General features: G+C 33.7%; 1 protein-coding gene across 2 annotated transcripts in view; it reads left to right on the top strand.

The window, feature by feature from the left end:
• Positions 1–12,405, top strand: part of ATP8A1 (ATPase phospholipid transporting 8A1) — a 121,814-nt gene that overhangs the window by 32,177 nt on the left and 77,232 nt on the right. The window contains exons 6-9 of one of the 2 annotated variants that reach the window (XM_063310654.1): positions 2,128–2,168; positions 5,069–5,142; positions 7,836–7,905; positions 10,625–10,752. In XM_063310654.1, coding sequence (XP_063166724.1) covers positions 2,128–2,168; positions 5,069–5,142; positions 7,836–7,905; positions 10,625–10,752 — 313 coding nt within the window. Of the gene's footprint in view, positions 1–2,127; positions 2,169–3,783; positions 3,858–5,068; positions 5,143–7,835; positions 7,906–10,624; positions 10,753–12,405 lie in introns of both variants that reach the window. The other variant, XM_063310655.1, reaches the window with a different exon arrangement.

The raw sequence follows: 12,405 nt of genomic DNA, 5'->3' as shown, positions 1-12,405 counted from the left end.
TCATTTTGAGAAATAATGTGATTGTGCTGCGGAGAAGGAGCAACCTATTTGCATCCTCACAGCTGCCACAAAGAATTCAGATCCGCAAAACTCCAGTGCAGAGCTTGATGTGGAGGACTTCCCCATTACTAATTCATGTTCCAATAGTCCTCTGAAACAACCAGAATTCAGTTTTATGAGCAGGCTGCTGATAATTACAAGTCTGAATCTCCACACGCTATGCTTATTGGTGGGACCCACCAGGACCATAAAGTTGGTATTGACAGGTCAGGGCTCGTAGTACAGGACAGAAGGCATGACAGCATGTAGGCCAGTACAAGGCAAATATTTTAAAAATCCTAACGTGGAATCTAGCTGGCTGGTATTGTAATAGGGGCTCCAATTTTCCCAACCCCCTGCATAGCAAGGATATAATTCTCGTGCAAGAAACATGGACAGTTGATTATCTGCTTAATGGCGACCACTCATACAAAATGGAAGCAACTCCAGGAAGAGGGCCAGGGCGGCTGAAAGGCGGTTTGGGCATCCTCATCTCTCTCTCTCTCTTTGAGAGTAGCATCTACACCATCCCTCCATTAAAACAAATGGCTGTGGCTCTACTTCTCAGTCTGGGCACTGGCTGATTGTTAATTATCAATATTTACCCTCCACCACTATGAAGAAAAGCTGAAATCAGTGTAGTATGGATGGAGTTAGAACAGTATGTTGTCATCATAATTTTTATTTATTTAAATGACTTATATGGCCACCCATCTCATGGCAGTGACTCTAGATGGTGTTCAAAGTTAAAGCAACAATTTGTGGAATGTAGTTCCATTAATTATTTCAGTAAAATGAGTAGGCACTGTTAGGCATGTATATATATTTTTCAGTGCTTGACTGAAAAACTGTTAAAACTATTTTCAGAAGGTGATTTCCAGCTTTCAGAGTGAGTCAGATGGCTCTGCATATCTGTAGTGTATACTATCCACAAGAATTCTTTGGAGTGTGATTCGGTAATTAGAAAAGTAGCTGAGCTGGATTTCAACATCACTTTTTGCTGAATTCCAAATCCACAGCAAAATTTAAGGAAATTTAAGCTTCTAGTCTTCATTAGATTAATGGAGAAAATAGCTTCTTTGAAGCCAGAATATATTCTGTGTACAAGCTATTAACTACTGAAGTGTGCATAAAATCTTGTGGAAGCCCTGTTTTAGTTCTGACCATTTTAGAAAAATCCCACTTTCCCTTGAGGAGCCACAAAGCCAGTCAAGTGTGTATCTACTTAAAATGAGATTCAGGATTTGGGTGAATCACTTGCAGAAACATGAGACATCTATGGGAGCATGTGTGTCAGAACAGAAAAGATTGTTGCAACATTGCAATTGAAGCCCAGTACATTTGTACATGCAATGCATATGCAAAAGAGGCAGGGCCTGAATCAAAGGGCCACCACCACCTCTGTTGATGCCACTGTGTGAAATTGATAACTAGGTATACAGTATGTACCTAGAAAGTCAGCAGTGTTAAGTCACACACGTTGAAGACATTAATCATCTGTGATGCTGATATACTCTTCTCTGATGTCTCAGATGTTCCCTTAATATAGGTAGTTCTCACTTAGTGACTGCCTCATTTAGTGACCATTTGCAGTTATGACGGTGATGAAAACGTAACATTACGACCAATCCTCACATTTACAACCTTCACAGGTCTGTAAAGCAAAGGAAAGCTGAAGTAAGATCAGAAGCACAGACATGGTTTCACTTAATGAGTGCTTCACTTAACAACCGAGTTGCCGATCCCAATTGTGGTAGCTAAATGAGGACTACCTATACTTAAAAACGAAAGCACTTTAGCCACAAAAGTAAGAAAAAGTAAACAAACCAAAAAAAGACTGACAAAACCTTGTATGAATGTTTTATATTCAGAATTCTCTGTTGGTATGCAAGTTAAAATATATATATATATATATATTTTTAACTGAATAAAGTTATGTTCCTACATAGTTTCATTTTGTCTTTTTATATATATAACGTCTATGTGGTTATAATTGGATCTTGGAGCAAATTTTAAATTAGTAAAATTAAATTTTGACCATTGGCTTAATAGAACATTGTGGTTTTATTGTTGTTTTTAATGATACAGTGTTGAGAAACGGAGCTTGGGAAATTGTACATTGGGAAAAGGTATGTGATTTCTTCATTGTTCAGAATGTAAAATATAAATATGATTTGGATCCAAAGAGCTCAACAGATCAAAACACTTTTTAAACGCTGTTTCTGAAGGTTGTTTTCACAAAAACTATTGAAAGAGTATGTTGTCAGGATATTTAATAGAGCTTGCCTTTGTGCAGCATTTTGCACTACCTCTTGTAAAAATGAAAGATTATCCCAACATCTTACATTTAGTGATATAGCATATTACATAGTATAAGCTGTAAGCAATTCTGTGCCCACAGAAGGGTAACTTGGGATCCAAATCTTTATATATGTCACAGTGAGTTATATTGAATAAACGAAATGTTTATGTTTACCATATTGATTAAATTGTCATTTGTTGTTTTATTGAAAGTTCTCATTTAGTTTTCATTGCTACATAATAATTCAATGCAGGTATGATCACTAAAGTATTAATTTATTTGCTCTGGTGCACAAGGGATTTGGGCAAAAGAATAGCTTGCTAACAAGCCCCTGTTCTATGCCAATAATTCTCAAAGTTGCCCTTTCTGTATAATATTCATGCAACATTGGTTGCTTTCATACAGCATAGTTAGCAAATATCCTGGAATCTCACAATACGTTGAATCAAATGGGCTGGGTTAGCCTATGTTAAGTCACCAAAAGTTTAATAGTAATCAGGCTTAGCAGGTGTATCTGATCTGGTTAAACATGTAAATGTAGCCATTGTGCTAACAAAGCATAATAAAGTATTGAATAATATTTATTTATTTATTTATTTATTTATCTATATTTCAAATTTAGTCACCGCCCATTGCTCACTCAAAGAGCAAGATATTACCTGTCTTGCTTAGCATAGAAAACTGCTTTAATTGTTCTTATAAATGCCTTCATTCATTATGGATTGCAGTGTTTACTTACAAGAAAACAAGCACTGGACATCTGAAGTACAAATTCGTTTTACGTATTTTTAATTCATGACAACTGTAAATCTATATTTACCCACATAGAAGTAAGTTTCATTGAACTATGTTTGGCTTACTGCTAAGTGGAAACTCTTCAAATTAATCACTAATCAATTTTACATAGTCACAAGAAGGATTAATTTCTCTTTTAGTATTTGATTTAACAGATTTTATACTGTATAAACTTTATTTCTCAGCCAGTAAAGATCTTCCCAATTATTATAATTTTGTTATACAAAATCTACAGGAGCCCATAATTTATTGGTAGAATTTATGTATTGAATAGAGCTCAAAGTTTATAGTTCTTGGAGGATTACTGTCAGGCTATGCAACACGATTTAAATAAGGCAAATTGCTGACTGATTTATAAAGGTGCCTTTTATCTTCATATCAAGTAACAGAACAGATCACTACGTTTTGTTATGGGGAAACAGTATTTTACTTTCTGTCATAAAATGACGATAGAAAGGTAATTCTGTTAAATGGGAGAAAAATATACATAGATGAGAATTCATATACTTTTTGAACCTCTTACACAGTAAATTCCATTTTAAATAGTTTACTAGTTTTATTACACAGTGCATACTTAAATTCAGCAAAAACAAAAAGCATTATTCTGCTAGTTTCAGACTATTAACCAATTCCTAGTTTTCTTTCAGGTAGATGTTGGAGATATAGTTTTAATAAAAGGCAAAGAATATATACCTGCTGACATTGTACTTCTCTCATCAAGGTAGAGATGCTCATAAATGCTTCCAGAATAGAGATTGTTTTCTCTCTCCAGCTTTGATCCATAATTGTGCCAAGGAAATAAAAAATAAACAGAAGTATTTAAAAATACTGAAATGTTGGATACATGAATTATTACTAAAATTAACTACTTCGAATGAATAAAGTCCTGGGCTTTCCAATGCATCTGACTACATTTTTTTTCATAGTTTGGAACTCAGGAGTTTTTACTTCTAATTTTATTTAATTTGTCACCCAAATCTATTAACTGAAAATAAAATATTAGTTTGGGGCACAATGATGTTTTAAGAAAGCATAAAAAGCATTCCATTGACATTTTCCTGAGAAGGTAGTGTTTAAAATTACAAAAAAGCCTTAAGATGCTTTCAGGATGCAAAATACTAGATTTCAGACTTGTGAAATTTAACCTTGTTTATCTATATTTCCTTGGACAACTCAATATATGAAACATTTTTTTTCAAAATCTATTTGATTGGGTCATTATCTCCAAGTATAAATATTTAAATACAGTATTTTACTAGCCTTACCTGAAGATTTTTAAAATATGCAATTCCTATTTAAGTAGGCTTTTCACTTCTGTATGGAAGCTGACACTTCACAATCTTCTTAGTATTGTTGTAAAGGAAAGCCCCACAGACAAGAAGAAACTTCCTGTGTTTCTGTTACTTTCTGTGAGGAAAGTCAAGGGAGCATAGCTATTTGATTTCCACTCTGTCTACGTAATGCCTTCCTGGTAGATGCGTTGTATTCGAAGATCTAGAAGAAATCTGGGAGCATCATCTCTAGGAATGTGGAAGAGCCATGAATTCCAATATTTACCAATTCTGTTAAAGGAGTTCCCAACATCTGAAAAGGAATGCAGGAGAAGCTTTCCATTCCTTTTTAAATTGTTTTTCTTCTTCTGCTGAAGTTAAATAAAATATCGTTCCAGGGTATTTCACTTCTAGTATCAGGAATTTGTATTACAATTTGATGTCTACATTTTAATTGTTTGTAGGATTATTTTTGTGGTATTTAAAAGAATTTTAAATAATACATTTTTCTGGTCTAAATTAAATAGATTTTGAGAAAAAAGATATAAGGTATTTATTAACATGCTTTATATAATAATTTCAACTTTCTATCTTTTTTAATCCATTTGATTTCTGCCCATTTATTTGTTATTCTGTTATAATTATTTCAAAACTGGTAAAGGTTGCAGTAGGGGAAATAGTGAAGGTGACCAATGGGGAGCATCTCCCAGCTGATCTCATCTGTCTGTCAACAAGGTTAGAATGAACCAGTTATAGAAGAAATGTGTATCTGGGTCCTTCTACTAAATCAAGATAGTAAAGGGTTGTGCTGTGAATAGCTTATAGAATGTTTATTACTTAAAGGCATTCATTTAAGTACAAGAGAATTTTGCTTAGGCTTCACTTTTAATTCTTAAAGATTTTGTCTAAGCATATATAGATAGTTAACTCTACATGTACTTCAACATATATTCCACTGAAATTAATTGGACATACTTATAAATCAAGAGGCTTAGGATTATAACTAATACAAAGACAGTTGATCTACTTCCACCTTTATTCTATAAAATGAATGGATAAATAAAATAAACTGTTTTGTGGAAATGGCTGTGTATATGCTATCTAAAGATTTAAATCATATGTCCATTTATACTATAGAGAACCTCAAGATTTCATTAATTTTATATAGCACTTTAAATGTTAGTAAATGAAATATTTTGAGAACTATAGAGGACCCGCAGCACAAACATAAATGTTGCATGCTTTATACTGCATGCAGTTGGCATTTGCTGATGGATGAACAGCATGATACTTTAGTAAATGCAGTTTTTGTATAATTTCTATACTGTGAATACATTTTATTTGATTTCATTAATTAAGTTGATTTAATAATAGAGATGAATGTCATCAATATATCCAATAACTTCTGTAATGAAACATGTTTTCCTTATCTTTGATGTTCTACTCATTTATTTTCAAAATCCTTCAGAAGATACTCTCTCAAATGTAAGCCCAATTTCATAAATAGGACTATTTTTAAATAAATATACATAAGTTGATAGCTTTCTACTGCAATCCTATACATGACTACTCAAAATTAAACTACTTTGCATTCAGTAGATGTACTACTAGATAGGTATGTAAAGGATTGCAGATGTGTATATTAGTTAAATCATATGAAATATGTCAGGATTTAAATATGTTTCAACTGAAGTAATTGGCATGCTAAGCTGTAATCAGTAAATTACATTTTCAGAAAAACCTTTAAAAAGTCAATGTAAATTGAAGAAATTCCTGTTTAAATATGGACATTTTGCAACTTTACTAAATATTTTATGTTTACTAAGTATATTTATGGCATCAATGTAAGATCAACATTATATTTATTTTACATATTTATGTAACATATTTACATACATTATATATATTTTACATAATACACTGGTATTTTTGTACAGTACACTTAATTACCATTTTTACTTTAACTCTTAAAATAAGCGTTCATAAATATTTGTTTATTTTTTATCAATCCGATTTATATTCCACCACAATCATAGATTTCCAGCAGTTCACAATAATAAACAGAACACAGTAATCAAACAAAAATCTTATAAATGCATTAAATATAAAAGATTTAATTAAATATTCAATATTATTAATAATTAATATCCTATTAAAAGAGCCTGTTATTGACTTACACAAATTGGATTGCATTCTCATTTAGCTTCTGATATTTTGCTCAGTATGACCACAGCTTTCCAATCCTAGGAAAAATTTAAAATTTGTTTTTAAAATGTAAGGCTTTGGGGGGATCTGAATATTGGGCAGAAGTGCTGCCTGGATTCAGCCGTGTCGATGTAAAATCATGTTAATTTAATAAGGTTTATATAGTGGGTATAAAAATGTACATGAGTCTTAAATAATTCACTGTAGTCCAAGGATCTGTGATTATATATATAGATTTCCTTTCCTGAGAAAATTGGGTAAAGGCTCATATGATGTAATAATTATATGCAGTTTTCTGCCAAGAAAATAGTCTTTCCGTCATCCCAGCTAGGTAACTTTTTTCTAGGGAGTAAAGTAAAAGTAAAGATTCCCATTTAGTCATGTCTAATGACACATTAGGGGGCAGTGCTCATCTCTATTTCCATGGCCAAAGAGCCAGCGTTACCTAAGGACACTTCCTTTTCTGGGAGGGGGACTATAATTTGCTGATATGCATAAGCCAGCTGGGTGACCTTGGGCCAGTCACTCTCTCTCAGCCCAACTCACCTCACAGGGTTGTTGTTGTGGGGAAAACAGGAGGAGGAAGGAGTATTAGGTATGTTCGTCGCCTTGAGTTATTAATAAAAAAATAATAAAGGCAGGATAGAATATAAATAACATAAATAACATAAACCATATTTTATTTTGATTTACTTAAACTATAATTTAAAGTAATTATAAGCCAGGAAGCAAAAACATCCATTGTCTGAACTGCAGCTGTGAAGTTTGCACCCAAAATATGAAGAATATCAACCTGCATCTGGAATTACTCGGGTTGTGCAAGCTTTTTCATGCACTTAGTGGTTCCCTATGAGTTTCATGTTGCACAAGTGCTTACTTTATGTTACTTTATTTATTCAAACCAAGGGACCTTACTTTATGTTATTCAAACCTATGGATAGTAAGCTTAGTTTCTTGCCAAATTATTTAGCTTGCTTTTTCTGCCTAACACTTTGCAAGGAGACTTTAAGATCTGGAACCATTTAGTTTCTACCAGTGCATTAATGAAGGCAATGTGAATCATTTTCTTTACATATTTTAAGGGTAATTTTCTGAAAATGTGAATTACTAGTTAGTTTTGTTTTTAAATGACAATAACATAAACTAAAGAATGAAGTTGCATTTCAGTGGAAATAGATTCTGGACTGCTTAATTTATAAAATGGATCTTCTCTTTTCTATAAGTGAACCGCAAGCTATGTGCTACATTGAAACATCAAATTTAGACGGTGAAACTAATTTAAAAATACGACAGGTAAGAAATGAGTTTTTCTTTATCAATTAAACTTATTTATGTTCATATGGAGCTTCCATATTGCTCCAAGGTAATGCGCAGTGCATAGTTTGTAATATGAACCGGAATGTTAAAGGGCACAAAATGCATGGAGGGAGAGAAATATCCATTCAAGTCCCCAAGAGAGATATGCAATGATTCAAAGGTTATTGCATACCACTGGTGTTAGCCCTGTTATTTACATAAGGAAGCATCTGCATTTTTTTTCAGCAGATGAGTTAAGCTGAAAGATCTTATTTTAACATCAAGAAGATCGTTAGGTGGAAAAGAACTTGCATCCCAGCTATTTTGTACATACATCTTTGTATCAAGCCATGTATATTTTATATTTCTAATTTTTGGTATGGAAAATGCATATCAAAATTTTAAATTTTACATCTTGTAGAATCATAATTCTGAATCAGTTTAAAAGAATAGAAAGGCTTATAACCCTATATATTCAATTACTAAGAAGAATTTATTGACACCTAAGATTTATACAGCTGCTTCATCTTTTGAACTTTTAAATAGATAGCTGCAGCTTCTCTGTTGTTGACAATTCAGTTTAGCTATTAGTATTTTACTACAGGTAGTCCTTGAGTTACGACAGCAATTGGGACCAGTATTGCCATCACTTAAGTGATGCGGTGGTAAAGCACGACATCATGTGATCACATTGCTTAGCAACGGCAATCCAGGTTGTCGTCATAACCCAAGATGCATGGGTCATTAAGCAGGAAGTGGAGAGAGTTCCGGGTAAGGAGCGCAGGGGTGCCACAGGTGGGTGGGGGGAGGCACTGGGCGGCCTGGTGCAGGCCACGTGTCATTTGGGGAGGGGTGCTGCAGTGCGGCACGAGCTCAGGAAGGCCAGAGAAAGAGGGTGTGGGATGCATGCAAGCACAGGGAGGGTGAAGAAAGGGTGCAGGATGCATGTGAGTGCAGAGAGGCCAGGGAAAGAGGGTGCGAGGTGCATGCAAGCACAGGGAGGCCAGAGAAAGAAGGCATGGGGTGCATGTGAGCACAGGGGAAGGGTGTGGTGCGTGTGAGCAAAGTTAGGCTGGGGGGATGGGGGAGACTTATCAAAGTGACTTGTGACCTTCCCTGCAGGCTTCCCTGTTGACTTTGCTTGTGGGAAGCCAGCAGGGAATGTCGCAAATGGCTGTATGAGCTGGTTGCCAAGCGCCTGAATTTTGTTCATGTGACCCCTGGGGTGCTGCAACAGCTACAACATCAAGGACCTTTTGTAAGTCCCATTGTTCAGAGCTGTCATAACTTCGAACAGTTGTTGAATGAATGGTCATAACTCGAAGACTACGTTTATACAAGAAAAGTATTTTGTTGATATCCTTTATGCCCCATGCCCAACTTTGTGACACAGAGTTCTGTTTCATGCATTATGTCTCAGAATTTTTCAAAATTCCTTTGTAATGAAATAATTAATGCTCCAGATTTATGACTATTTTGGTTGGAGGGCTGATATCTAAAAATAGCCTTTTAATTTGATTTAATTTTAATTAATTCATTATTTTCAGTTGCTTCCTTGGTATGTGTTTATGATCTGGTTAGCTCGAGAAACCTTCGTTTATATGTAAAATATTGATAATATATAGTAGACTCTCAGTTAACCAGCACCCATGGGGATTGGTAGATGCCGGATAAATGTAGTTTCTGGTTGCTTGAGAGTTACTATTAAATTTTATTTAAAGTATTATTTATTTGATTTTTTTGCTGGTTGCTTGAGAGTGAATTCCTGTTGCTTGAGAGTGAGTTCCGGTTAACTGAGAGTCTAGTATTTATTCAATTTTTTTTTTGCTGGTTGAGAGTGCCGGTTGCTTGAGTTGCGGTTAACTGAGAGTCTACTGTATAACACTTCCTTCTATGTGTGCGTTTTCAGAATACAAATATAAAAATTAATAAATGTTGTCTTCACTTTAATGCTTGCAGTCTTCTCAACAACTTCCTTTGATTGTCAATTTTATGAGACTCTATTTTATATTCAATTTTGAGAAAATCTTAAATGGAAAATTTGACACTACAGTGAACAGGGAGGGAGGAATAAAAATGGGAAGACAGTATCAAATATAAAAAGATAAATAGGATTTTTAATGAAAATCTATTAAAATATGAATATGTTATCTGATCAATAGATAAATAATTAGGGCTAGTGCAAAGATATAAACATGGTTTCAAATAAGTGTGAATGCAGCTTAGTCCAGAGAAAAAAATCTGAAAGCATTTTTTGCTTTTAGTTGCCTTAAATTTGTCATGTCACCTGTGCATGGAATTGTGGTGAACATTAACTGTTACTAGTTTCAGCTAGCAAGTTTAACGGGTGCTGACACAATCATCAGTCATCATGCAGTTTGTATGTGGCTTAGAGTGATATTTCTGAATCTTTCCGGTCTGGTTTATTATGAACCTCTTACAATGATGGTTAAAAATACTGACTTAATTACATATATAATTGTGTGTGTGCGTGTCCATGCGCGCGCGTGTGCTTCTAACTGACCATAAGCTAGCTGCAGGATGTGCCTGCTTATGTACATCATGGTATAATTTGATTTACCATTACTAGTGAATGCAACTAATAAATTAATAAATAGATGTTAACATCAATATATAAGAAACCATAATCTTGTGTTATTTAGTCTTGGTTTCTTGGTTTTTCATTATTGCATTACATAAAATTTTGTTTAAATAGGGCTTGCCACTGACATCTGATATAAAGGACATTGACAGCTTGGTGAGACTTTCCGGCAGAATTGAATGTGAAAGTCCTAATAGACATCTCTATGACTTTGTTGGAAATATTAGACTAGAAAGCCATGGGTATGTAAACTTCTGAGTAAGATTTTTTTTCATAATATTTTTAAAATCTATAAAAAGTAGAATATTGATATTAGTGCATTTTTAACAAAAATATTGTCTGTATTGGTTACTGTATATTGGTTTCAATTGATTTTCACTGTTTAAAGATCTGGTGACACACACACCCATTTATATGGAAATATTAATTCAATTTGCTTATCCATGGTATCATTGTAAAATAAGTTAGCCATTTTATTTCATCATAATTGTTCAAACCTTAGAGTGTGGACAAAGACAAGGACTAAAATAGAACAGATTTTAATCATGAAAACAAACAACCTTTAAGCTCACAAGTATTTATAATTATTGTTTGGTTTTTACTCTTCACTTTAAAGTTATTTTCACATGTACATCTCGTAAACCTATTTCTAACATAAAAACCTAAAACTGATGTCTCACTTATCTGTTTCCCCAACCCCGCTAATCGAATCTCAACTGGTATTTTTCTCCAACATCGTAAAGCACGTCACTCTTCAACCATTATGCCCATAGAGAGTTTCCATCTCAAACCCACAGTACATATCACATGATTACTTTTTGAAGTGAACTTTCTTCTTACCATATTTTAGTAGAATCATAGAATATTGGAAGGGAACTGTAGGTTATCTAGTGCAGCATTGCACTAAACAGATGGCATTTCAGCCCTTGTTTGAAACTATCCAAGGAAAAGTCCAGCACTATTCTAACTATACTGTTCTGCTGCTTAAAAGCTCTTACAATCAGGAAATTCTTCCTAATATTCAGCTTGAATCTCTGGTCTTTTAATTTCAACCATAGTTATGTTAATTTGAATGTATCACATTAACTTTAGAAGTTTTTTCTGGTTCCAGTACTTAATTCTGACCCCTCTTTTTCTGTCCTGTTTGTTTACTAGTTTCTTACTAATGCATTGCTGAATTTTTTCAGTGCTTCAAAAGTATGGCTCTATTGCAATTGTACTGTACTTCTCATTTCACAAAAGAAAGATAACACTTTAATTTTTATCAGAACGTTATTATAGATCCACACCTCATTTCCTGTTTAGAAATGATTTTTTTTTTAATTTAGCTAAATAATTATTTTGCTGCTGTTCTCCCCAATGGACAGAACTCAAACCTAGATAGGTTAAGCCTCTCTTTTGAAACTGGGAATGCAGAGCTGAAAAAGCCATAATTTGAGTATTAAATTATCCACAAATTTTTCAAATAATATTCTTACCTGAGATAAGGAAGTAAGTTCTTTTCACAGTTCTGATTCAGGAATTTATTTTAAATTAGTGTGTTGGGTTTTCTTTTAAGATCAAATAATTTCTAGACTGAATTCTAGCAGTTGACTTTTTGCCAAATATTCACAACCCTTTGTTTTGATGTTCCCTTTACTGAGAAATTACCAGTTGTTTCCCAGGAAATACAGTAACAAAAGACATCAGTACCTTAAACAGATCAGCAAATGTGATAATTGAAGTATTTCTTTATAGTCTAAAACCCTTTACCCTGTTTTTACGGAAAAGGCATAATAAGAGCCAAAATACAACTTTAGACAGAGAGGATAAAATATAAATGTATTTATAACCGCTGTAAAGAAGGCTGGAAGCCTCCACTTTATCTCTTTTTTTTCCCTTTCCTTTCCTTTCTT

The sequence above is a fragment of the Candoia aspera genome, chromosome 8, assembly GCF_035149785.1.
Source record: "Candoia aspera isolate rCanAsp1 chromosome 8, rCanAsp1.hap2, whole genome shotgun sequence".
In the NCBI taxonomy this organism is placed as follows: domain Eukaryota; kingdom Metazoa; phylum Chordata; class Lepidosauria; order Squamata; family Boidae; genus Candoia; species Candoia aspera.
Note: the sequence above shows the minus strand (reverse complement) of the source record. Positions and strands in the feature narration are given on the sequence as shown.